The 26870-nt window shown below is 46.6% G+C and overlaps 1 protein-coding gene across 7 annotated transcripts in view; it reads right to left on the minus strand.

The window, feature by feature from the left end:
* Positions 1-392: 392 nt before the first annotated feature.
* CSAD (cysteine sulfinic acid decarboxylase) overlaps positions 393-26870 on the minus strand; it is a 38916-nt gene continuing 12438 nt past the window's right edge. The window contains exons 2-17 of one of the 7 annotated variants that reach the window (XM_066369640.1): positions 23329-23391; positions 13984-14123; positions 13595-13731; positions 12852-12978; positions 12682-12772; positions 12026-12132; positions 10512-10627; positions 9923-10002; positions 9578-9632; positions 3934-4050; positions 3794-3858; positions 3424-3505; positions 2772-2923; positions 2573-2624; positions 2344-2433; positions 393-1033 (exon numbers count right to left, since the gene is read on the minus strand). In XM_066369640.1, coding sequence (XP_066225737.1) covers positions 860-1033; positions 2344-2433; positions 2573-2624; positions 2772-2923; positions 3424-3505; positions 3794-3858; positions 3934-4050; positions 9578-9632; positions 9923-10002; positions 10512-10627; positions 12026-12132; positions 12682-12772; positions 12852-12978; positions 13595-13720 — 1434 coding nt within the window. In that variant the 5' untranslated portion in view covers positions 13721-13731; positions 13984-14123; positions 23329-23391 and the 3' untranslated portion in view covers positions 393-859. Of the gene's footprint in view, positions 1034-2343; positions 2434-2572; positions 2625-2771; positions 2972-3423; positions 3506-3793; positions 3859-3933; positions 4051-9577; positions 9633-9922; positions 10003-10511; positions 10628-12025; positions 12133-12681; positions 12773-12851; positions 12979-13594; positions 13732-13983; positions 14124-20740; positions 20867-22378; positions 22513-23328; positions 23392-26870 lie in introns of those variants that run through there. The other 6 variants (XM_066369633.1, XM_066369635.1, XM_066369636.1 and 3 more) reach the window with 6 other exon arrangements.

Below are 26870 nucleotides of genomic sequence, written 5' to 3' on the forward strand. Positions count from 1 at the left end.
CCAGATGAGCCTGCACTCAAGCTGGAGACCTCAGGGTCTTGAACCTGGGTCCTCTGTACCCCAGTCTGATGCTCTATCCACTGCGCCACCGCCTGGTCAGGCAAGTGTAATTTGTATACTCCACTATTTTGTTGAAAGGTAACAAACTTCAAAACACACCACCTAAGTGGGTGGTTCAGTGGATAAAGTGTCCACCCAGCACCTGGGTTCAACCCCCAGTCAAGGCATATAACAGAAGCAGTCAATGAGTGCACAACTAAATGGAACTAAGTGAAACAATAAGTTGATGCTTCTTTCTCTCTCTCTCTACCTCCTTCCCTCCCTCCCTTACTTCCTCTCTTTCCTTCTCTCAAATCAATGAAAAAAAATTTAAATAATAATATAGTTGAAATTTTAACTTTATTATTTTTCTATTATAAAAGTAATGCATATTCATTTACATAATAAAAAGAGGGAGTACAAAAGACATAAAGAACATAATTTTTAAATTGCCTATAATCCCATACAGGGAAAACTATGAACATTCTGGCATATTTCATCAGTCTTTTTCTATGTTTTTGAACATAGCTCAGATATTACCATCTATAAAGTACCATATCCAAATTTTTAAACATAATGTTATATTAAAATTATTTTTTCTCATATCAATAAAAATCCTCTTCATAAACATAATTCTAAAGGCAGGCTAACATTCCATCATAAGAATATACTATAATTTATTAAACATTATCCTAATATTAAATACTTACTAAGAGTTAGTGGGTCAATAGACATTCTGTTTCCTAAAAAAACTAGTCTTGAGAACACAAAGGGAATATACAGAGCCAGGGAGGGTGAGGGGGTGGCGTGAGAAGGATACTCAGAGGTCCTGGCCTAGCCTTTCCAGCTCGTTGAGGAGGAAGTCCATATCAGCCCGGGTCAGTGCAGGGTTGGCCACGATCATGCGGAAAAAGTTGCCCCGGGTCCCATGGGGCTGGTAGCCAATCATCATGGAACCCTCCTTCACCATGCGCTCCTTGAGTACTGGGGCTACCTATGAAAAGGGTGCAGAGAATGTCCAGATGCAGTCTGGGGTCAGGTGAGGGGTGGGGTAGCTTCCTGGCCAGCAAGTTACCCAAAATACATTCCGCTCCTACCCAGGCATCTTCCGGAGGGAGCATCGTTGTTCTGATCCTAACCATGACTGAAGTTTACCTTTCCTACCATGTCCAACCTGCTTAGCCTTCTCTACTGTCTGCTTTATTCCCCATTTCACCTATCTCTATGTTGATACATGAGTCATCTTCTGTAAAAACCTGACTTTTCCGGCGGAGCGTCGGCCTAGCATGCGGGAGTCCCGGGTTCGATTCCCCGCCAGGGCACACAGGAGAAGCGCCCATCTGCTTCTCCACCCCTCCTCCTCTCCTTCCTCTCTATCTCTCTCTTCCCCTCCCGCAGCCAAGGCTCCACTGGAGCAAAGTTGGCCCGGGCGCTGAGGATGGCTCTGTGGCCTCTGCCTCAGGTGCTAGAATGGCCCTGGTTGCAACAGAGCAATGCCCCAGATGGGCAGAGCATCGCCTCCTGGTGGGCATGCCTGGTGGATCCCGGTCAGGCGCATGTGGGAGTCTGTCTGACTGCCTCCCCGTTTCCAGCTTCAGAAAAATAAAAAAAATAAAATAAAATAAAATAAAAAACCTGACTTTTCCCTGATTCACAATACTACTTTCGTCTAACTTCAAGCCTCAGTCATCCTTAACACCTTTCCCCCCCTCTGAGATCCTGTAATATTTTTTATCTGTACGGCCATCTAACATGTATATTTATAAGATTGCTTTGAACATATTGGTTTCAAATAGGTAACTCTTGTTTTCTAAATATTACTCCCTAAGAACATGACCATTCTTATCCTATAGCATCTATTACCAACCTATCCTTTAGGGACCTATGACATGTCTCCTCACCTCTAGGAAGCATGTCTGGACTGGCCTGACTGGGTTGTTCTGTTCCCAGTATCAGTGAGTAAAGCTTTTCCATGATCTTTCTACCTCCCACCTCCGTCCTGGATCTGAGCTCCCAGAAGAACTCCCTGCACAGGGGTTTATGTATACTGATGAGTTACACTGTAATACCCCTCTCTGTCTTCTTCTTACTTTGCAGAAACATACCTTATTCTCCATACCCCTCCCCACAGAAATTAGGACAAATTGGTGTTTCCAGTGCATCTCCCACCTCAGGAGGAAAAGGCACCTCGGGTCAGCAAAGGGATCTGACATGCTACCCACAGCCAGCAGGGGGCGGTAACGCACTAGCTGAGTCAGTTCCCTAAACTGGGTTAACCAGAGCTTCAGGGAGGAGAAAGCCTACCTTAGCCAGCCTTTCACTGTAATCCAGACTCTCCTGCTTGTCCCGTAGGCTGGGGGGCACGAACCAGAAACACACATTGACAAACTCAGGCTGGGAAAAATGACAAACAGAAAGGTGTGAGCTGAGGTAGGGGACTGTCCCCCTCTCATGGCTCCTCTTCTTCCATCAGAGCTTTGTGTGTGGGATAGGCTATGGGGTATAGAAACAAAGAGAATGGGGTAGGTCATACCTCCATGACTAACTCAAATCCTTCCCTCTTCTTTATTTCCTCCACCAGGTACCTTCAAAGAGAGTGAGAAATCACAAGTGGAGGAGGAAAAAAAAACCAAAAGAGACCCAGAGAATGAGCTGGAGAGGTGTGAGAACAGCAAAGGGTTTGAGGGAAAAGGGCCTTGGGGAGGGGAAGTAGAACTACCCTCCACTCCTACCGGGCAAGGGCAAAGGCCTGGTCAACACGCCACTCCAACCCTTGCCCGCCGAGTGCCTTCCACATGAGCCACAACTTCAGACAGTCCACTCGGCGGCCACACTGCACCACCTTGTCTCCTGTGTCCAGGGCCACATCATAGAACTTGTCCTGCTGGAAGAGGTAGCTAGCCTGGGACCCATGGCAGCGCTTGAGCAGATTCTGTGGGTAGGTGGGAGACTGTCAGATGCTACTCTCTCCACCCAGGTTTCCTGTACTGCTCTATTAGAGGACTTCTAAGCTCAGTCCACTCATTCCTGTCCCTGAAACCAAATGGCGTTGATGGGATGACTGCCAGCTGATTCAGACCCCTTTCTCTGGGTTTTCTCCTAACACCCCGAGTTCTTCCCAAACTCAACCCAGGATCCCTTCAATTACAACTTCAAGCTGGAAATATTTCCCTTTGCATGAAGACAGGCAATGGGGACAGTGAGAGAGCCCATGGCGGTTAAGAGAGCCCACCACAAGGAGTTAGCAAGTCGCAGATATTCAGCTTCAGACGGGATGGTAAGGAGAACACTGTAAAGCCAGGACCCCCTCTAAGGTAAGACAGAAAAGAAGACAGAGGTCTAAAGTGAGAGGTGGGACCAGGCCAGGAGCAGGGGCAGACTCACCGTGGTATCCCGGAGAAGAAGAGCTGAGCACTGCAGGCCTGCTGTGAGGAGCTTGTGGGGATTCCAGGTAACGGAGTCAGCCCTGTGGTGGGTACAGCAAAGCTGGGTCAGCTGGCTCCTCCGCAAGCTGCCCAACCAAACTCCCCTACATTTCTGTACCTCAGTAAAGGGGCTTTAGTCTCACCCAGCCCAGCAGTCAGGAAGAGTTGCCATGTCTGCCATCTGAACCCCCAGCCCCAATCCACCATCTCTCCAACCCACTCCCACCAACACCCCACTCCCACTGCCATCCAAAGCTCCTAGACCATGAATAGTCTACGGATCAAGGCTTTCAGGGTGAGATTCAGGGAGCAGGGGCTACGATAGGCACCTCTGGATTCCATTCAGGAGATGTCTATGTGTCTGTGACAGCAGGACGCTTCCACCCCACGCGGCCTGTGAAGCAGAAGGAACAGCATGGGCTTGGTCTCAGCTCAGCCCAACCCACCCTCAGGCCTAAGTCCTACTCACATCCACGTGAAGCCACAGCCCGTGATGCTGGCACACATCAGCAATTGCTTCCAGGGGGTCAAAGGCCCCCAGAACAGTAGTGCCAGAGGTGGCACTGACCAGGAATGGCACAGCACCCTAATGCAAACATGCAGAAGAAGAAAGAAGCTGTGAAATCATCTAAATAGCAAGTCAGAGCATGTTGCTAGTGCCCAGCTCTAAACTCTCTGCATGCCTGACCTTGGCCCTTTCTTTCTTAAAGAGGTACTACTGTCTCCTTTAATTAGCAAGTGAGGACACTGAGATTCAGAGGTGTGAAGAAACTTGCCCCCAAGTTGAAGCTCCACAGACAGAATCCAAACCTGGGTCTGTCTGATGGTCTACCTCCAAACCTCATACTCTTTCAAAAAAGTATGCCTTACTGGAAGAGCAAATATTATTTTTTTAAAGATTGTATTTATTTATTTTAGAGAGGAAAAAGAGAAAGAAGTAGGGGAGGAGCCAGAAGCATCAACTCCCATATGTGCCTTGACCAGACAAGCCCAGGGTTTCAAACTGGCAACCTCAGTGTTCTAGGTTGATGCTTTATCTACTGTGCCATCACAGGTGAGGCAGCAATTGCAATTTTTATTTATTTTTTATTTTTTTACAAGGACAGAGAGAGTCAGAGAGAGGGATAGACAGGGACAGACAGGAACGGAGAGAGATGAGAAGCATCAATCATCAGTTTTTCGTTGTGACACTTTAGTTGTTCATTGATTGCTTTCTCATATGTGCCTTGACCATGGGCCTTCAGCAGACTGAGTAACCCCTTGCTGGAGTCAGCGACCTTGGGTCCAAGCTGGTGAGCTTTTTGCTCAAGCCAGATGAGCCCGCACTCAAGCTGGCGACCTAGGGGTCTCGAACCTGGGTCCTCCGCATCCCAGTCCGACGCTCTATCCACTGCGCCATGGCCTGGTCAGGCGGCAAATGCTATTTTTAAAATTTCTAGTAGTACAGTGCCTGACCAGTGTGAGCATTGACCATCTGTTTATCTTCCCCTCCCTCTCCCTCTTCTCTCTCTCTTTTCTGGCAGCCAGTGGCTTGACTAGTTTAAGTGATGGCCCCGGGCGCTGAGGATAGTTTGGTTGATTTAAGCATAGGTCTCAAACTGGGGTTGCCAGGTAGATCCCGGTCGGAGCACATGTGGGAGTCTATTTCCCCTCCTCTCACTTAAAAAAAAAAAGAATTGGTACCAGTTCTTCACAAACTTCCAAAAAAAAAAAAGAAAAGAAAAGAAAACACGTCTAAATTCATCCTATGAGGCAACTATTACTCTGATACCTAAACCACACAAAACATCATGAAAAAAGAAAACTACAGATAATATTTCTCATGAATATAAAATCTAAAAAAACATTAGCAACCTGAAATCAACAACATGTGAACAGAATTATACACCAAGACAAAGTGGAATTTTTCCCATGAATGCAAGCTTGATTTAATATCCAAAACTCAATTAACATAATACATCCTATCAATAGAAAATGGAAAAAAAACCCCACATCTCAATGTAGTCTGCTGATCATCTCAATAGACACAGAAAAACATTTGACAAATATCCACTCTTAACAACCTAGTAACTGAAGAAAACTCCCTCACCCTGAAAAAGGACAACTACAAAAACCCCACAGCTCACACAGCACTCAATAGTGAGAGACTGAAAGCTTTCCCCTCAGATCAGGAATAAGACAAGGATGCCCACTCTCCCCACTTCTATTCAATACTATACTGAGGTTTTAGCAGGGCAATAAAGTAAGAAAATACTATAAAATAAGAAGCATTCAGATTGAAAAGGAAAAAACAATGATCTCTATTTACTGATAGCATGAGATTGTATCTATTAAATTCTAAGGAATCCACTAGAAAACTTTTAGAATCAATCAATGAGTCCAGCAAGTTTGCAAGGTGTTAAGAGCAATATTAAAAAATAAATTGGAGCCTGACCAGGCGTTGGTGCAGTGGATAGAGCGTTGGACTGGGATGCAGAGGACCCGGGTTCGAGACCCCGAGGTCATCAGCTTGAGCGCGGGCTCATCTGGTTTGAGCAAAAATCCCACCAGCTTGAACCCAAGGTCGCTGGCTCCAGCAAGGGGTTACTCGGTCTGCTGAAGGCCCACGGTCAAGGCACATATGAGAAAGCAATCAATGAACAGCTAAGGTGTTGCAACACGCAATGAAAAGCTAATGATTGATGCTTCTCATCTCTCTCTGTTCCTGTCTGTCTGTCCCTGTCTATCCCTCTCTCTGACTCACTCTCTGTCTCTGTGAAAAAATAAAAAATTAAAAATAAATAAATAAATAAAATAAATTGGAGGCTCTGGTCAGTTGGCTCAGCAGCAGAGCGTCAGCCCGGCATGTGGAAGTCCTGGGTTCGATTCCCGGCCAGGGCACACAGGAGAAATGCCCATCTGCTTCTCCACCCCTCCCCTTCTCCTTCCTCTCTGTCTCTCTCTTCCCCTCCTGCAGCCAAGGCTCCACTGGAACTAAGTTGGCCTGAGCACTCAGGACAGCTCCATGGCTTCCGCCTCAGGCGCAACAATGGCTCTGGCCACAGCGGAGCAACGCCCCAGATGGGCAGAGCATTGCCCCCTGGTGGGCATGCCGGGTGGATCCCGGTCAGGCGCATGCGGGAGTCTGACTGCCTCCCCGCTTCTAACTTTGAAAAAATACAAAAGAAAGAAAAAATCAATTGGGCCCTGGCCGGATGGCTAGGTTGGTTAGAGTGTCATCTCAAAGCACAGAGGTCACCAGTTCAATTCCTGGTCAGAGCACATACAGAAAGAGCTTGATGTTCCTTTCACTCTCTCTCCTTCCTCTCTCAATAAAATCAATTAAAGCCTGACCTGTGGTGGTGCAGTGGATAAAGCGTCAACCTGGAATACTGAAGTTGCCGGTTCAAAATCCTGGGCTTGCCCTGTCAAGGCACATATGGGAGTTGAAGCTTCCTGCTCCTCCCCCCTTCTCTCTCTCTCTCCTCTAAAATGAATAAATAAATAAAAATAATTTTTAAAAATCAACTAAAAAAAGAAAAAATGTCGATTGGCCAGATAGCTAGGTTGGTCAGAGCCTTGTCCTTATATGCCACTATACGCCAAGATTGCAGATTCAGTCTCTGGTCAGGGCACATATAAGAATCAACCAATGAACAACAAATAGATATTTCTCTCTCTTTCCCCTTTCTTTCTCTTTCTAAAAAAAAAAAAATAAGGCCCTGGCCGGTTGGCTCAGCGGTAGAGCGTCGGCCTGGCATGCGGGGGACCCGGGTTCGATTCCCGGCCAGGGCACATGGGAGAAGCGCCCATTTGTTTCTCCACCCCCCCCCCTTCCTCTCCGTCTCTCTCTTCCCCTCCCGCAGCCGAGGCTCCATTGGAGCAAAGATGGCCCGGGCGCTGGGGATGGCTCCTTGGCCTCTGCCCCAGGCGCTAGAGTGGCTCTGGTCGTGGCAGAGCGACGCCTCGGAGGGGCAGAGCATCACCCCCTGGTGGGCAGAGCATCGCCTCTGGTGGGCGTGCCGGGTGGATCCCAGTTGGGCGCATGCGGGAGTCTGTCTGACTGTCTCTCCCCGTTTCCAGCTTATATAAAAAAAAAAAAAAAGAAAAAAAAGAAAAAATAAAAAAATAAAACTCTGGCTAGATAGCTTGGTTAGTTAAGAGTATCAGCCCGAAGCATAGAGAGGTCAGAGCACACACAGAAACAAATTGACGTTCCTGTCTCTCTCTCTCTCTCCTTATTCCTCTCTCACTAAAATCAACAAAAATTAAAAAGAAAAGGAAAAGAAATTGACAAGCTGACCCTAAAATTCATATAGAAATCTAAGGGACCAAGAACAATCAAAATCATCTGAAAAAAGAACAAAGTTGGAGGACTCACACTTCCTGGTTTCAAAACTTACTACAAAGCTATGTTAATCAAAACAATATGGTCTATAGTATAGAATGCAGATCAACAGAATAAAATTGAGAATACAGAAATAAACTCTCATATTCACAGTCAACTCATTTTCAGCAAGGATGCCAAGACCATCACCAGAGGGAAAGGGGGATGTGGGGAGGTAGAAGAGGGTAAAGGAGGTAAATGGGGATGGAATGAGCCTTGACTTCAGGTGGTGAACACACAATACAATATATAAATAATGTATTATAGAATTGTACACCTGACCCTGACCTAGGGAGGCACAGTGAATAGTGTTGGCTTGGAATGCTGAGGTTGATGGTTCTAAACCTTGGGCTTGCCCAGTCAAGGCCCATGTGGGAAGCAACTATCAACTATGAGTTGATGCTTCCTGCTCCCCTCGCCCCACCTTTCTTTCTCTTTCCTCTCTCTAAAATCACTAAATAAAATCTTTTTTTAAAAATTGTACACCTAAAACGCATGTAATTTTATTAATCAACGTTACCTCAATAAATTTGATTTTAAAAACATTATTTTAAAAATGGCCTGACCAGCCTGACTGGGTGGTGGCGCAGTGGATAGAGCATCAGACTGGGATGCGGAGGACCCCGGTTCAAGACCCCAAGGTAGCCAGCTTGAGCGCAGGCTCATCTGGTTTGAGCAAAGCTCACCAGCTTGGACCCAAGGTCGCTGGCTTGAGCAAGGGGTCACTTGGTCTGCTGTAGCCCCCGGGTCAAGGCACATATGAGAAAGCAATCAATGAACGACTACCGTGCCACAAAAAATTGATGCTTCTCATCTCTCTCCCTTTCTGTCTGTCTGTCTCTATCTATCCCTCTCTCTGACTCTCTCTGTCTCTTGTCCAAAAAAAAAAAAAAAAATCATATTGTTCTAAATAAAAACAGGCTCAAACTTCCCTTCTTATATTGCAATTTGCTTAATTATATGGACTTAAATATATAATGGAGGTATTTCCACATTAGTATATATATATTCCCATCTTATCCCTTTAAGCGTCTACATAGTATTCCAATAATAACAATAACAACAATAATGGTAGCTAATATTTACACAGTGCTTCATGGGCTCTAAGTGCTTAACATACATTAATTCATTTAATCCTTACAACAATACTGTGTAATAACTTCTATATTATGCTCATGTTACAAAGGAAGAAACCGAGACACACAGATACAATATCATAATTTATCTGATGGACATTAAAAAAAATTTTTTTTTAATTTTAAGCTCTGCTCTAGTGCACAGAATTCTAAGTACTGTAACAATGATTTATAGAATAAATCCCAGCAGTGGGACTTTAAATCAGTGGACAGATACTTTTACATTCTGCACTCCTTACCCCGTACCCCGCACATCTTTCCAAGGTTCTCTCTGCACAGACCTTCTCAGCTCATAAACCTTCCACACTACACTTCTGGCCCCCAGCACCCTCTGTGGTGCCACCTTGGGGTACCACTCAGTAACTCAATCCTGTCACTGCCTCTTGGGGTCTGATCCTGCCTGTGGGTCTCGGTAGAGTCCCTGAGAGGACTACAGAGTGTACTCCCCCCCTGACTCCCCACGGATCATTTCAGCCCACAGAGGAGGTGAATAAAGAGATCAAGAAGAATGGGAGATGCCTTGAATAGGGAGAGCCCAGAGAATCCTCCAAGAAAGGGACAACTCCAGCTCCGTACCCTTCTCCACATCCGAATGCCCCTCACTCACTCACCTCAGCCTTAGCCAGGCTGATCTGCCTCTCTAGATCCTCAGGGATCATTTTTCCTCTGGAAAATAAAAGTGAGTGGGTAAAGAGTGATTGGTTCTTTAGACTAGGAGACAGAAGTGTTGAGAGCAGGGTAATGTGGGGTTAGCAATACAGAGGCCACAATGTTGATTTTCCCCAAGAAGGGTAAACATCTCAGGGGACAAGGCAGGAGACTCTAGCAATGAGACAGAAATGACAATTCTGCAGGAGCAGAGAGAGGAGAGAGCATGGGCCTGTGACCAGAGCTCCTGACAGCAGGAAGATATGCTGCACCAAGACCAGTCAGGGCCACAAGGACAGGACCATCACCTCTCATCTGCCTTGACCACTCGGACACTGTCGGTGCCAAGTCCCAGGAAAGCAGCTCCCTTTGTGATGGAGTAGTGACACTGTGGAGGAAGATAGGGAGCATGTTAGGCTAGGGGTGTGAGGGAAGGGAGGCTGCAGAAAGAAGATAGACTAGTAAATGTCCAGTGTGAGCTGTAATATATAGATGAGACCCTATAGACCTAGGCTTCTCAAGCATTCATGAGCTTTCAAAATGCCAGGGTTATCTGATTAAAATGCAGAGCCAGTACAAAAGGTCTGGGGTGGGGCCTGAGATTCTGCATTTCTAACAAACGTGCCAGTGATACTGATGCTTCTGGTCCATGGACCACACTCTGGGTAGAAAGGGTATGGACTATGTCCACCTCACTCATTGCCTCTTTCCCTCCCCACCCCCCAGGCTGAAGGCAAAGTGAATAGGAGCCCCCTTGATTGGAAGGAAGCACATACACTTGGGGGTAGCTTAGCCTTGGAGATGGGTCTGGACAGGCAGAGGACCTGCTAGATCCCGGACTCAGTTGGCTAGAGATTAGAATCAGGAGCCTAGGGTAGGCCTGTGCCTTTTCCCCACCTCCTTTGTTGTGAAGAGGGCCAGGGGAGGCAGTGATCGGAGGCCTTTCTGCTTGCAATCAGGATAGCACTGATAGCGGGCCAGGTTCACAGCATACATGTTGGAGATGGAGCCACCTGTCACAGGTAGGGGATGGTGGCAAAAGGGAAAGACAGTGGGTCAAAACTGAAACTTGCCTCTTTTTTTTTTCCATTGATTTGAGAAAGAGAAAGAGAGAGGAAAGGGGATGGGGAAGAGGGAGGGAAAGAGAGAGAGGAAGCATCAACTCATTGTTCCACTTAGTTGTTCCATTTTAGCTGTGCAATCATTGGTTGCTTCTCATATGCGCCCTGACTGGGGATCAAATCCACGACCTTGGCATGCCAGGACAATGCTCTACCCACTAAGACGCCTGGCCAGTGCCTGGAGCAGGGGTCCCCAAACTTTTTACACAGGGGGCCAGTTCACTGTCCCTCAGACCACTGGAGGGCCGCCACATACAGTGCTCCTTTCACTGACCACCAATGAAAGAAGTACCCCTTCTGGAAGTGCAGCGGGGGGCCTCATGTGACCCCAGCGGGCCGTAGTTTGGGGATGCCTGGCCTGGAGCTTGCCTCTCTTGACCACTACACCCAGAATAACTGACCAAAGAAGCATGACTGATTGGCCCCCAGGTTGCAAATTTCCAGGGCTCTACAAGTGGCATGAGAGCCCAGAACAGCCTAGGGCTCTGGATCCCCTGACTTCCCTCCTAGATATCCTGGGCAGACACCAACACAGCCCCTACCCGGAGAGAACAGGCACAAGTACACTGACCCCATGGCATTTTTGATAAACACCAGAATAACAAGGTATTGGGTAGCCTCTTTCTGGTGGCCAGAGTCTAGGTAGAGAGGAAACAAAGAAGAATCCCTCCCTCCCTGCTAGCTTAGAGCAAGAGAATGCTGGGGACAGCAGAACCCTTTAAAAGGCCAAAAACCTGACCTGTGGTGGCATAGCAAATAAAGCAAGGACCTGGAATGCTGAGGTAACCAGTTCCAAACCCTGGGCTTGCCCGGTCAAGACACATACAAGAAGCAACTACTACGAGGTGATGCTTCCTGTACCTCCCTTACTGCCTTTCTCTCTCTGCTCTACCTAAAAATCAGTTAAGCCTAACTGGGCAGTGGCACAGTGGATAGAGCATCGGACTGGAACGCGGAGGACCCAGGTTCAAAACTCCAAGGTCGCCCGCTTGAGTGTGGGCTCATCTGGTTTGAGCACAGCTCATCAGCTTGAGCTCAAAGTCGCTTGCTTGAGCAAAGGGTCACTCGCTCTCCTGTAGCCTCCCACCCCCATCAAGGCACATATATATGAGGAAGCAATCAATGAACAACTAAGGTGCTACAATGAAGAATTGATGCTTCTCATCCCTCTCCCTTCCTGTCTGTCTGTCCCCATCTGTCTCTCTAAATAAATAAATAAATAAACAAATACATAAATAAATAACAGTTAAAAAAATAGGCCAAAGAAAGACCCTACTTCTTCTCACATACCAGGGCAGAAGACTCCATCCCCAGAGCTCCAGCCCACCAGTGTCCTGAGTTTCTTCAGCACCTCTTCTTCCATGAGTACAAACACAGGGGCGATTTCATAAGTGTACCTGCCAGGAGAAGAAACAATGAGAAAGGGGAAGGGACAAGGAGGAATACCAGGTGAGACTCTCAGAGGAGTCAGAAAGCAGGGGTGGAATGAGTAAGGGAAGGGCCCAGAGAGGAAGGAGCTGGTGACAAAGAACCAAGGAAGCAAGAAAGAGAACAAACTAGGGTCAGAAGGCAGGAGAAAGCTCAGAGAAAGGGAGCCCAAAGGGCATGAAGGGAAAGACTGCCGGCAGAGATGCCAAGAAAACAGAGACGGGCCCTGGCTGGGAAGGTAAGTGGGTAGAGCATTGCCCAGCACACCAAGATCACAGTTCAATCTTGGCCAAGGCACATACAACAAGCAACCAACGAGTGCACAACTAAATGGAACAATTAAGTGAAGCAGCAAGTTAATGCTTCTCTCCCTCAAATCAATGGACAAACTTAAAAGAAAGAAAAGAGAAGAAGAGAAGAGAGAGAAAGGGAATAAAAGAAAAAGAGAGAGAGATGGGGCAAAAACCATTTTCTTCCCCTCCCTCAGGGTGGTAGAAGGGGCCCTTGGCATGGCTCACTGGCTGGTGTTGAGGCTTTCGGTGACAATGCGCCCAGCCAGAGCATGGGGATCCAACCCTGAGAAGAGCTGGTTGAAGAAACGAGGGTGACCTGGAGAAGAAGGCAGGGAGCTCAGAGTGGAGCTGGGTACAAACTCCAGACACTCTTCCCACCAGAACCCAGGACGCACAGGTCTTCACACTGTAGCGGAGCACAGCCTGGCACCGCTCCAGGATTTGCTCCTGTGACTCCCCCTGGCTCCGCAGCTCCAAATCTAGCAGCTGCCTCAGCTCCTCTGGCTCCTTCCACTCGCAGACCTAGCAGGAGAAGCAGGGGATGATGGGGGCCCTTGGACACTCTACCACATCTCAATATACACAAGACACCACCAACTGCAGTTAAAGCAACAAGTCAGGAATATTTTCAAAGCAACACATGAACAAGGATAAATAAACACAGTAAGACCCAGTATATAGCCTGACCAGGCGGTAGCACAGTGGATAGAGTGTTGGACTGTGATGCCGAGGACCCAGGTTCAAGACCCCGAGGTCGCCAGCTTGAACACGGGCTCATCTGGTTTGAGCAAAAGCTCACCAGCTTGGACCCAAGGTCCCTGGCTTGAGCAAGGGGTTACTCGGTCTGCTGTAGCCCCACAGTCAAGGCACATATGAGAAAGCAATCAATGAACAACTAAGGTGTTGCAATGAAAAACTAATGATTGATGCTTCTCATCTTTCCGTTCCTGTCTGTCTGTCCCTGTCTATCCCTCTCTCTGACTCTCTCTCTCTCTGTAAAAAAAAAAAAAAGACCCAGTATATAATCCCTGAGGCAGGCACACAGTGAGACAGAAATAAATTTGGAAAGAAGTCTTGGAGGTGGAGGAAAGTTCTGAGCCAGGTTGAAGGGCAGGAAGAAGAGGGAGAAATCACCCACCTTCTCAGAGGCACTGGTCCCTTTCCAAATGACTTCATCCATAATGATCCCAAACACATCCCGAAGAAAGGCTTCTGCAGCCACAGGGTCCCAGTCAAGGGAGAGGAGTGGTTTAGAGTCAGCCATCAGGATAAAATCTGTGAGCAGAGCAGGAGTTATTCCCTTCTCAGCCTGTGTATCCCACCTGGACCTAACCAGCAAGAAACCCAACCCGTTAATGGGCTTAAGGCCCTAGTCCTGCAGCTCAGTCCCAGCCCTCACTGTACAAAGGGCAAATGAGAGCGTCTAGGGAGAAAGGCAGTAGATATGGGTGAGAGGGGAAAGAGCAGTTAACACTTAGTTGGTGAAATCTAGTGGCCACTGCCCACCTAAGGCAACAAGAGGGTTACCTTTCTGTTCAGGCCTCTGTTCAGGTGAGCTGGAGGTACGGTACAGAATTTGCTTTTCAGAATGTTAGGATCAGGGCAGCAGAAGAATTAAGGCATAGCCCACAGTCACATGACCTTGACATCACTCTCATGATCTTGTCCTAAAGAAAATGTACACAGATTTGGGAAAGGGACAATAGGTTAAGTCCCCTGAATAATAATTCGCTGACATAAAGAAGAGGAAAGATGAGACAAAAGGCAAAAACACATGCCACTTTAACATCAGAATTAAGAAGAGCAGAGAGCCAGCAGGAAGAGGGGCTTCCTACCTTGAACCAAAGGGCCTAGAGGGAGATGTTTGGCAGGGAGACAAGGGCAAGGGGAGGGGAGACTGAAGGGGGAGGGAGTCTGAGAGAGCAGTAGAGGTGAAAAGGTTTAGGCAGGCCTCAGAAGCCAATCTGCATCCCAACCCCAGTCTCTTTTCAGAACTGCCCTGAATTCTAAAGCCCTCTCCCAGAGCAGGAAGTAAAGGAGGTTACATTGAGGAAGCACTTTGTTAAACAAGTGTAACCTGTGCCTTGCAGGCTCAATAAACAGGGAGTGGTCACGGCTGTTAGAAGTGAATACCAGCTGTGTTCCTGACAGAATGCTGGGGACTGAGAAAGCCTCCCTGAACCATGGGGAGGACACAGAGGCATATGCAACAGTTATAGTTCAGGGCATGGCTGGATGCTGACCCCAAGAGTTATTCAGGAAAGAGACGGATGAAGGCTGAAGAATGGGGAATGTTGGAGTGGGAATGGAGCTGAATCTTGAAAGTGGGCAGGAGAAATGAGATTGGCAAAGGGAGGAAGAGAGGCGTGCAGGGCTGGAGGAAGAATGCCATGAGTTTAACCAGGAATGAGTATGTCTTGTTTTAAGGCCAGCGAAGGGGCCCAGCTGGCTGGAGGGAGGGTCTGCAAGAGCGATACAAGAGCACAGCTGACAAGGTTATGCGGAGCCTCATGTGCCTGCCAGGCCAAGGAATCTAAATTTTATCTTGCAAAAAATGAGAAGTTGCTGAAAGATTCTGTGTCATGGAAAAATGTGATGAACTTGATGCTCTCAGAAGACCAGTGTATAGCAGCAGGATGCAGAAGAATTAATAGGCTGTTGCTATAAACCAAGCAGAGGTGACCTACACTTGAATAGGATAATGTCAGTAGGAAAGGACCACTAGAAAAATCTACAGGCTTGGCCACTCTCTAGATTACACTGAATTCAACACTTATGGAAACTATATTGGGGGAGAAGGAAGAGTCAAAGGTGATCCTGGGGTTTCAAGTCTAGGGATTGGAAAAATAATCATGCCCCTAAAAGATATTGGGGTGCAGAAAAGGGAAGCTGGATGGAAAGTAAAATGGTTATTTCTTGGACATAATCATCCAAGTGGAGGTGCCCTGGGACTTCAGGTACTCATAGAGGAGGTAGTCAGGCCCAGAGCTCTGATGAGATGGTAGGACAGCAAGCAGATTTGAGTCAGGGTACAGCAAAGCCTTGTGACCAGCTCTATTCCCCCTGAGAGAGAAGGTTCAGAGAGATGGCCAGGGAAAGAGCGGCAAACACCATGGCCTGGGAAACTCCCCAAATGAGGATCAAGAAAATGTGGGAGAGAGGCACCTTCCTCAAAGTGGGCTGCTCTGATGTAATCCGCTGTCAACAGCCACTGGAGCCCACACTCGTTGAAAACAAAGGTCCAAGGGAACCTGAGGTGTAGCAGCAGTAGGGTATTTAGGTCGACAGCCTTAAGGGAGAGAGGCTAATAAAAATATACCATTTAAGGAGGTACTTACATATGCCACCACACACTGTACTTGATATGTATTATTCTAATCTTCACAACTGGTTGAGGTAAGTTTATTGCCAACAATTGAAATGAGAAAAAAAGACTTCAGGGACATTATGTATTTAACTTGTCCAGATTATGCAGCCAGTGTGTGGCCGAGGTGGGTTTGAACCCAGATGTATCAGGCTCTGAAGCCCCAGTTTTCCTAACCATCATGTTTTATTGCTTCTTGTACAGCCCACTCAGGCACTGAGTTTGCTGTAGTATGAAGGGCACTGGGCAGGAGTGAGGACCTCACTTTTTATAAAATAAGGGGTTTAAAGAGAGGTTCTTCAAGGCAACTGCTGGTGTATATAGGAGCTCAGGCCCTTGGATATGGCAAGCTGGCCAGGGAAGACTTTCCTGTCTCTGCCAGCGTGAAAAACAGGTTGCCAGGGGTTTGCCAGGAGGAAATGACTAGTGAAGAAAGAGAGACACCTGGCTGGAGGGAGGCCTTTCCCAAAGCTCCAAGAAGACCATGGCTCCATCCACCCGGCACCTTCTTTGTCCATTCCATGTCAGTCACCTCTCAGAAATGAAATCTGGAGGCGAGGATTCAGATGGGATAAACAGGAAAGTGAAGCATCACTACCCTCATTCCCCATACAGAATCCTGTCCTGGGTACCTGAAGGAGAGGAGAGCTCCTCCTGTAGAGTTTTTGTTTGTTTGTTTTTGTTTTTTAATGAGAGAGACAGACAGGAAGGGAGAGAGATGAGAAGCATCAACTCCTAGTTGCAGCACCTTCGCTATTCATTGGTTGCTTTCTCATACGAGCTTTGAGCAGCCAAGTCAGTGACCACTTACTCAAGCCAGTGACCATGGGCTCAAGCCAGCGACCTTGGGATTCAAGCCAGTGACCTCTGGGCTCAAGCCAGCGACCATGGGGTCATGCCTATGATCCCACTCTCAAACTGGATGAGCCCACGCCCAACCCAGTGGCCACAGGGTTATGAACCTGGGTCCTCAGCATGCCAGGCCAACACTCTATCAGATGTGCTACTGCCTGGTAAGGCAAGAGTTTTTCTTTTTAAAAGCAAGAATGACATGCCTGACCAGGCGGTGGCACAGTGAATACAGCATCGGAGTAGGACACAGAGGACCCAGGTTCAAAACCCTGAGGTTGCCGGCTTGAGCACGGGCTTACCAGCTTGAGTACAGGGTCGCTGGCTTGAGTGTGGAATCATAGACATGACCTCATGGCCACTGGCTTGAGACCAAAGGTTGCTGGCTTGAAGCCTAAGGTCTCTGGCTTGAGCAAGGGGTCACTCGCCCTGCTGTAGCCCCCCCCCCACCCCCATCAAGGCACATATGAGAAAGCAATCAAAGAATTGTAGCTTCATATCTCTCTCCTTTCCTGTCTGTCTGTCCCTATCTGTCCCTCTCTGTGAATCTCTGTTTCTGTCCAAAAAAAAAAAAGCAAGAAGGACATTAACCAGCAATACAGAATCATAAAGCAAACAAAGGAACAAACATGAATAGGACTAGAAACAGTGTTTTAGCCCCTGGGTATGTTGATTTTTTTCACAAGTCACAAGTTTATTTTGGACTTCGGGGAATCTCTAGTCCATAAACTCCTGTAACCATCAACTCCTTCACTTATACAACCTAAATTGTACAGTTCATCATTTCAATCACTCTTTGTCCAAAATCCTCACTCCCAGCCCTACTGAAAGCCAGTATACAAGGCCAGGGCCACCATCACAGCCGCCCGGCCCATGCAGGTTCGCATTGGATTCGGACAGTCGGTAAAGAAACAATGGAGCCAAAAACTGATAGGCCATTTTCTTTCATTCTAGCTTGCACCCGGCGGGCAAGTAAAAACACACACTGGGCTCCAAAACCCACTCACATTCAGTGCTCACAAAGCCACTGACTTATCCGAGTTTCCTAGAATCAAAGGTTTCTAGCTCACCAGCCTTATTCTCCTCAGTTCCCCATCTCCTTCCTTATCCCAGATACAAACTCTGCACAAACTGGCATCTCACTCAGCACTCTGCCATTTTGGCTGCTTCTCCTGGCCACATGGCCTCTTTCTGCTCTCTGTTCTGCTCCCTCTGCTCTCTCATGCTAATCATCCCAGGAACCAAGAGGGCAAGCTCCCGTTCTGCCCCCATTTTATAGTGTAGAAATCCAAACCTTTAATCCAATATACAAAATAGGGAAGTCTCTAATACAAAGTCACTTCTCTGAGACATGATAGGATTGTACCGCCCCACATCAAAAAGGGTGGGAAAGGCTTAATCCCAAAACCAAGCCCCAGGCTACAACGATTCTGCCTGCCCCCAACACACATTAATATCACCTGGGCACCTCCACGTGGGCAGCGTTATCTTTTACAAAGTGAGCATAATACATTTTATCTGCCCAACACCTACTATCCTTCCATTAAACCCACCTGGCAAAACCCCAACCCAAGTGGCCAGTTCTTCTCTAACCAAATGCACCAGGATGCTGAATTCTGCCAGTGGAAACCACCTAACGATTCAAATTGGTATTGCTATAAATTCATGATCTCTGTGCTCATTCCAATTAAACATGTGTGTTTACCACTCCTCCTTCCTGAAACCCCACTAAAATTACAACAGTGGAATTTTAACTCCAGAAGAACAAAACAAATGAGAAGAGAGACAAGAGGCAAGAGATGTCAATAATGGTAGAAGACAGAAAGCAGATAAAAGTGGTAACTGGTTTAGCAAATGGCAGAAATTCAAAACCAGTATGTCTGCAAAGGGCTATGCCAATGGGAAAGAATCTGGTTCTTGGGGCAGAGGCCCAAGGAGGCTCAGGAATTAAAAACACTACCTATGTTGGAAGGCAGGAGGGAGGTACATAGCTAAAAATATGGAATTAGGTGAAAATTTATATAAGGATCATTTAGACCCTCACTCTGCTACCCGCCCATTCAGCCAGGCAACTACCCTCCCCCTACTTTCAAAGAAACAGGAGGTTTGTTTTCTAGAGAAACTAAAACTGGGAGGCTTGGATTTAAGAGATACAGGGCACAGCAGGAGGTGAGGATGAAGCATTGTACTAAAGATGGAAAGATTAGGAGGAAGTTACATATTGAATCAAATCTTTTCTCTCAATCAGCATTCAGAGGCCAGGGTAAGCCCTCCAGGGACAGGGATTGAAGGGTTCCTCTCTAAAGAAACTGACCTCAGTAGCCCTAGAGAAAAGACCTACTGAAGCTCTTATTTCAGTCCTTGTCCAATTACCTCGTCAACAACGCCCACAAGTCAATACCACCAATCCATACACTGAGGCCCTCCAATTTGCCCAGTGCCTCACTCTTAAATATGAGCAGACAGCCAGCCGAAGATTACCATACACTTAAGGAAAGCCCCTAACATGAACCACGGAAGTGAAAACCTGAAAACCACGGAAAGATAAACAATAAAAAAAGACATCTGGTGGAAGAAGAGAAATGCAGGGAGCAGAAGAAAGCCTCCAAATTCAAGTGCATCCTTTAATAAATAAATAAGCAAGCAAACAAACAAACAAACAAACAAATAAATAAAGTTGCTCTCTCGCCTGACCAGGCAGTGGTGCAGCGAATAGAGTGTTGGACTGGGATGCAGAGGACCCAGGTTAGAGACTCCGAGGTCGCCAGCTTGAGCGTGGGCTCATCTGGTTTGAGCCCAAGGTCACTGGCTCGAGCAAGGGGTTACTCGGTCTGCTGATGGCACACGGTCAAGGCACATATGAGAAAGCAATCAATGAACAACTAAGGTGTCGCAATGAAAAACTGATGATTGATGCTTCTCATCTCTCTCCGTTCCTGTCTGTCTGTCCCTATCTAACCCTCTGACTCTCTCTCTGTCTCTGTGTAAAAAAAAAAAAAAAAAAAAAAAAAGAAAAGTTGCTCTCATAAAGGAATACTCAGAAAACAAGAAGAAGCTCTAGGATTTTAAAAATATGACAACTTAGCCTGACCTGTGATGGCGCAGTGGATAAAGCATCAACCTGGAACTCTGAGGTCGCCGGTTCAAAACCCTGGGCTTGCCTGGTCAAGGCACATTTGGGAGTTGATGCTTCCTGCTCCTCCCTCCCCCTTCTCTCTCTCTCTCTCTCTCTGCTCTCTAAAAATTAATAAAAAAAGTTAAAAAAATATGACAACTGAAAATACAAAAAAAAAAAAAAAAAAAAATGACAACTGGCCTGACCAGGCGGTGGCGCAGTGGATAGAGCGTTGGACTGGGATGTCAAGGACCCAGGTTCGAGACCTTGAGGTCCCCAGCTTGAGCACAGGCTCATCTGGTTTGAGCAAAAATAAAAAGTTCACCAGCTTGGACCCAAGGTCACTGGCTCCAGCAAGGGGTCACTCGGTCTGCTGAAGGCCCGCGATCAAGGCACATATGAGAAAGAAATCAATGAACAACTAAGGTGCCACAATGCGCAATGAGAAACTGATGATTGACTGCTTCTCATCTCTTCGTTCCTGTCTGTCTGTCCCTGTCTATCCCTCTCTCTGGCTCTCTTTCTGTCTGTAAAAAAATAAATAAATAGGCCCTGGCCGGTTGGCTCAGTGGTAGAGCGTCGGCCTGGCATGCAGAAGTCCCGGGTTTGATTCCTGGCCAGGGCACACAGGAGAAGCGCCCATTTGCTTCTCCACCCCTCCCCCTTTCCTTCCTCTCTCTCTCTTCCCCTCCTGCAGCCGAGGCTCCATTGGAGCAAAGATGGCCCGGGCGCTGGGGATGGCTCCTTGGCCTCTGCCCCAGGCGCTAGAGTGGCTCTGGTTGCAGCAGAGTGATGCCCATCGCCCCCTGGTGGGCAGAGCCTCGCTACTGGTGGGTGTGCCGGGTGGATCCCGGTCGGGCGCATGCGGGAGTCTGTCTGTCTCTCCCCGTTTCCAGCTTCGGAAAAATACAAATAAATAAATAAATAAATAAATAAAAAAGACAACTGAGCCTGACCTGTGGTAGCGCAGTGGATAAAGTGTCAACCTGGAAACGCTGAGGTTGCCGGTTCAAAACCCTGGGCTTGCCTGGTCAAGGCACATATGGGAGTTGATGCTTCCAGCTCCTCCTCTCTTCTCTCTCTCTGTTTCTCTCTCTCCCTCTCTCTCTCCTCTCTAAAAATGAATAAATTAGACAATTGAGGCCCTGGCTGGTTGGCTCAGTGGTCGAGCGTCGGCCTGGCATGCAGGAGTCCCGGGTTCAATTCCCGGCCAGAGCACACAGGAGAAGCGCCCATCTGCTTCTTCACCCCTCCCCCTCTCCTTCCTCTCTGTCTCTCTCTTCCCCTCCCGCAGCCAGGGCTCCATTGGAGCAAAGTTGGCCCAGGCACTGAGGATGGCTCTATGGTCTCTACCTCAGGCGCTAGAATGGTCGCAACAGAGCAGTGCCCCAGGTGGGCAGAGCATTGCCCCCTAGTGGGCATGCCGGGTGGATCCTTGTCCGGCGCATGCGGGAGTCTGTCTGACTGCCTCCCCGTTTCCAACTTCAGAAAAATACAAATATATGTATATATATATATGACAACTGAAATGAAAATTTAGAAATAAAACAAGGCTTACCGACACAGACAACAGTGTGGGGATAGGAGAGAAAGATTTGGGGGAAGTGGAGGAGGGGAGAGGAGTATAGTGGTGATGGAAGGAGACTTGACTTGGGTGGTGAACACACAATGCAACATACACATGATGTAGTGTAGAACTGTGCACCTGAAACCTGTATGATTTTATTAACCAACGTTCCCTCAATAAATTCAATTAAAAAATTTTTTTAAAAGAAATAAGGTCCTGGTTAGCTTGCTCAGTGGATAAAGCATTGGCCTGGTGTATGGACATCCTGGGTTCAATTCCCAGTCAGGCAGGGCACAAAGGAGAAATGACCATCTACTTCTCTCCCCCTCCCTCTGCTCCTTCTCTGCCTCTTCCCCTCTCGTAGCCAGTGGCTAGATTAGTTTGAGCATCAGCCTCAGGTACTGAGGCTAGCTCAGTTGATTTGAGCATCGACCCCAGACAGGGGGTGCCGAGTGGAACCTGATCTGGGTACATGCAGGAGTCTGTCTATCTCCCCTCCTCTCACTTAAAAAATAAAATAAAAGAGTCTGACCAGGCGGTGGCGCAGTGGATAGAGCATCGAACTGGGATGCGGAGGACCCTGGTTCAAGACCCCGAAGTCGCCAGCTTGAGCGCGGGATCATATGATTTAAGCAAGGCTCACCAGCTTGGACCCAAGGTTGCTGGCTCCAGCAAGGGGTCACTTGGTCTGCTGTAGCCCCCGGTCAAGGCACATATGAGAAATCAATTAATGAACAACTAAGGATCCGCAACAAAGAATTGATGTTTCTCATCTCTCTCCCTTTCTGTCTGTCCCTATCTGCCCCTCTCTCTGTCTCTGCCACAAAAAAAAATAAAACAAGGCAAAGAAAAATATACAGAAAGATAAAAATATAAAGAGATGGACAATAAAAAAGAATTTTAGAAGACGAATCCAAAGGCCCAATAGTCAACTAATAGATGTTTTAGAAAAGAAAGAAAAGAAAGAAAAAAACAAAGAAAGCTTTATAGAAAAGAACAGATTAAAAACATCTGCTGAGGGCCTGACCTGTGGTGGCGTAGTGGGATGGGGCGTCGTCCTGGGACACTGAGGTTGCCGGTTCGAGGCCTTGGGCTTGCCCGGTCAGGGCACATGTGGGAGTTGATGCTTCCTGCTCCTCCCCCTTCTCTCTCTCTCTCTCTCTCTCTCCCCCCTCTCTCTGAAAATCAATAAATAAAATATTAAAAAAAAAATTAAAAAAAATAAAATAAAAATAAAAACATCTGCTGAACTGTATTCTTAATCTTTGTCAATAAATATTGCTTAATTCATTGAAAAAATGAGTAAGTAAATAAAAGCACCCACTGAATAAGCAACACAAAGACATATTATAATACAGGGAGGGACAAAAGCAGGTTTACAGTTGTTCACATAGAAAATAATACAATAGCCTGACCAGGCGGTGGCGCAGTGGATACAGCGCAGGACTGGGATGCAGAAGGATCCAGGTTTGAGACCCCGAGGTCGCCAGCTTGAGCGTGGGCTCATCTGGTTTGAGCAAAAGCTCACAGCTTGGACCCAAGGTCGCTGGCTCCAGCAAGGGGTTACTCGATCTGCTGAAGGCCCGCGGTCAAGGCACATATGAGAAAGCAATCAATGAACAACTAAGGTGTCGCAATAAAAAACTGATGATTTATGCTTCTCATCTCTCTCCGCTTCTGTCTGTCGCAATGAAAAACTGATGATTGATGCTTCTCATCTCTCTCCATTCCTGTCTGTCTATCCCTATCTATCTATCCCTCTCTCTGACTCTCTCTCTGTCTCTGTAAAAAAACAAAAAACAAAAACCCACAAATGACAAACTAGGGAAAATATTTGCAACGTATGTAACAGATGAAGGACTATCATTTGTCAATTAACAAAAAATAGACAATGGGAAGTTCACAGAAGAAATAAAAAAAATACAATAATTAATAAATAATAATTAAAAGAATAAACTCTGTGTTTTGAGTACTCACAATTGTAAACCCACTTCTGCCTCACCCTGTATTGTTTTGAAACAATGGAGAATCCAAAGACTTCTGGAGATAAAACAAAACAAATAAATAAACTCAAACGAGGTCATAGACAAAGGAAAGAGAAGCAGACCACATCAAACTTCTTCATCACAGGCTAGACGTGAAGGTAGGAGCCATCTTCAGCAGTGATTATGATCAACTGGACATTTTTTTTAATTTTTTACAGAGACAGAGAGTGAGTCAGAGAGAGGGATAGACAGGGACAGACAGACAGGAACGGAGAGAGATGAGAAGCATCAATCATTAGTTTTTCATTGCGCATTGCAACACCTTAGTTGCTCATTGATTGCTTTCTTATATGTGCCTTGACCGTGGGCCTTCAGCAGACCGAGCAACCCCTTGCTGGAGCCAGTGACCTTGGGTCCAAGCTGGTGAGCTTTTGCTCAAACCAGATGAGCCCGCGTTCAAGCTGGCGACCTCGGGGTCTTGAACCCGGGTCCTCTGCATCCCAGTTCGACGCTCTATCCACTGCGCCACCGCCTGGACAGGCTCAACTGGACATTTAACAGTAACACTACATGATATTGATATTTTTCTATTTTCAGCTTTATCTCCAATTCTCCATAGCAACTATTTTAAAATTTCCCCACCTCTGAAATTATTGACCTATCAACCTTCTGTTTTCTTCTCTCATTTCAAATTTTTTAGAGAAAACAAATAAAGCCATCACTACTCACTCAACTTTTTATTACTTGCACTCTAGATCCCTCCCTCCCTCCCCCTTCCTTCCTACAACAATTACTCAGTATCTAGTATGTGCCAAGCACTTTGGTGGCTGCTAGAGGCACAACGGGAAGCAAAAGACCGCATGCAGCCCTGCCCTCAAGTTCACAGTCTGAAGTATAAGTCACAAGCTGGAAGACTGTGAGTGAACATCTACCCACAGGCAAGGTTTTGCTTGGCTTATATAGTACATTTTAAAACATTAAAAAGTAATTGTCAGTATACTAAAACTTCCAGCTGCTGGTAAACTGAGCAACTAGCAACACTGAACCTAAATTAATAAATAGTAATGATAACTTGTACTTGCCTCTTTATTATTATCACAGTTTTGCATTCATTGTTTTCTTTTCAATTTTTAAAATTTTGATTACACCCTGGCCAGATAGTTTGGTTGGAGCATCATCCCGAAGTTCGGAGGGTGCACTTCAGCCCCGGTCAGGGCACATATAGGAACAGATGTTCCTATCTCTCTCTTGCTCTCTCCCTCCCTCTCTCTGAAATCAGTAAAATAAACATTTTTTAAAATCCTAAAAAAGCCTGATCAGGCAGTGGCGCAGTGGATAGAACGTTGGACTAGGACGCGGAGAACCCAGGATCAAAACCCCAAGGTCACTGGCTTGAGTGCGGGCTCATCGGACTTGAGCACAGGCTCACCAGCTTGAGCGCAGGGTTGCTGCCTTGAGCATGGGATCATAGACATGACCCTATGGTCACTAGCCTGAGCCCAAAGGTTGCTGGCTTGAGCAAGGGGTCACTCGCTCTGCTGGAGCCCCCTACTCCCTCCAGTCAAGGCATATATGAGAAAGCAATCAACAAACAGCTAAGTTGCTGCAATAAAAAATCAATGCTTCTTGGCCTGACCTGTGGTGGCACAGTGGATAAAGTGTCGACCTGGAAATGCTGAGGTTGCCGGTTCGAAACCCTTGGCTTGCCTGGTCAAGGCACATATGGGAGTTGATGCTTCCTGCTCCTCCCCCTTCTCTCTTTCTGTCTCTCTCTCTCTTCTCTCTCTCTTTCTCCCTCTCTCTCTCCTTTCTAAAACGAATAAATAAATATTAAAATTAAAAAAAAAATCGATGCTTCTCATCTCTCTCCCTTCCTGTCTGTCCCTCTCTCTATCTCTGTCTGTCACACACACACAAAAATATCCTAAAAAAAATTTTTGTGTGTGTATTTTTCCAAAGTTAGAAGCAGGGAAGTAGTCAGACAGACTCCTGCATGCGCCCAACCAGGATCTACCTGGCATGCCCACTAGGGGGCAATGCTCTGCCCACCTGGGCCTGTCTCATTCTAGTGCCTTTGAGGCAGAGGCCATGAAGCCATTCTCAGTGCCTGGGGCCAACTTTGCTCCAATGGAGCCTTGGCTGCAGGAGGGGAAGAGAGAGACAGAGAGGAAGGAGAGGAGGAGGGGTGGAGAAGCAGATGGGCGCTTCTCCTGTGTGCCCTGGCCAGGAATCGAACCCAGGACTCCTGCACGCCAAGCCGATGCTCTACTGCTGAGCCAACCTGCCAGGGCCAAAAAATTTTGATTAAACAATATTCAGGTAGTTCAAAAGTCAAAATATATAAAAAATATTAATAGTGAAGTCTAATTCCCACCCTATTTGATATGCCCCATTTCCACCCCTACAGATAACCATTTTTATCAGTTTTTTTTTATTTTATTTATTTATTTATTTATTTATTTATTTATTTATTTATTTATTTTAGAGAGACAGAGAGTCAGAGAGAGGGATAGATAGAGACAGACAGACAGAAATAGAAAGAGATGAGAAGCATCAATCATCAGTTTTTCGTTGCGACAACTTAGCTGTTCATTGACCGCTCTCCCATATGTGCCTTGACCGTGGGCCTTCAGCAGACCAAGTGACCCCTTGCTTGAGCCAGAGACCTCGGGTCCAAGCTGGTGAGCTTTTTTTGCTCAAACCAGATGAGCCCGTGCTCAAACTGGCGACCTTGGGGTCTCTAACCTGGGTCCTCAGCATCCCAGTCCGACGCTCTATCCACTGCGCCACCGCCTGGTCAGGCTTTTTTTTTTTTTTTAACAGAGACAGAGAGAGAGAGTCAGAGAGAGGGATAGACAGGGACAGACAGGAATGAAGAGATGAGAAGCATCAATCATTAGTTTTTCATTGCGCATTGTGACACCTTAGTTGTTCGTTGATTGCTTTCTCGTATGTGCCTTGACCATAGGCCTTCAGCAGACTGAGTAACCCCTTGCTCGAGCCAGCGACCTTGAGTCCAAGCTGGTGAGCTTTTGCTCAAACCAGATGAGCCCGCGCTCAAGCTGGCGACCTCAGGGTTTCGAACCTGGGTCCTCGGCATCTTAGTCCGACGCTCTATCCACTGCGCCACTGCTTGGTCAGGCTAGTTTCTTGAGTAACCTTTTAGTGTTTAATGTAAATACTAACAAATATGATTATATCTTCTTATTTTCTCCATTTTCACACAGAAGAGAGTATATAATCAGTTCTGCACCTTGCTTTTTTTTTAGTTAACTATATATAGGCAATCTTATATCAGTACTTATAAAACTCCATTTTTTAATGTAACAAGCTTTATTGAAATGTGATTTACATACCATAAAACATACCCCTTTAAATTGCACAGTTCAGTAGTTTTTCATACAGTAACAAAATTATACAACCATCATCACCATCTATCTAATTCTAGAATATTTTCATGACCCCAAAAAGCAACTCATTATCAGTCACACTCCATACTCTTCTCTTCCCAACCCCTGGCACCACTAACTTTTA

Source organism: Saccopteryx leptura, chromosome 2 (assembly GCF_036850995.1).
Source record: "Saccopteryx leptura isolate mSacLep1 chromosome 2, mSacLep1_pri_phased_curated, whole genome shotgun sequence".
Lineage (NCBI taxonomy): Eukaryota > Metazoa > Chordata > Mammalia > Chiroptera > Emballonuridae > Saccopteryx > Saccopteryx leptura.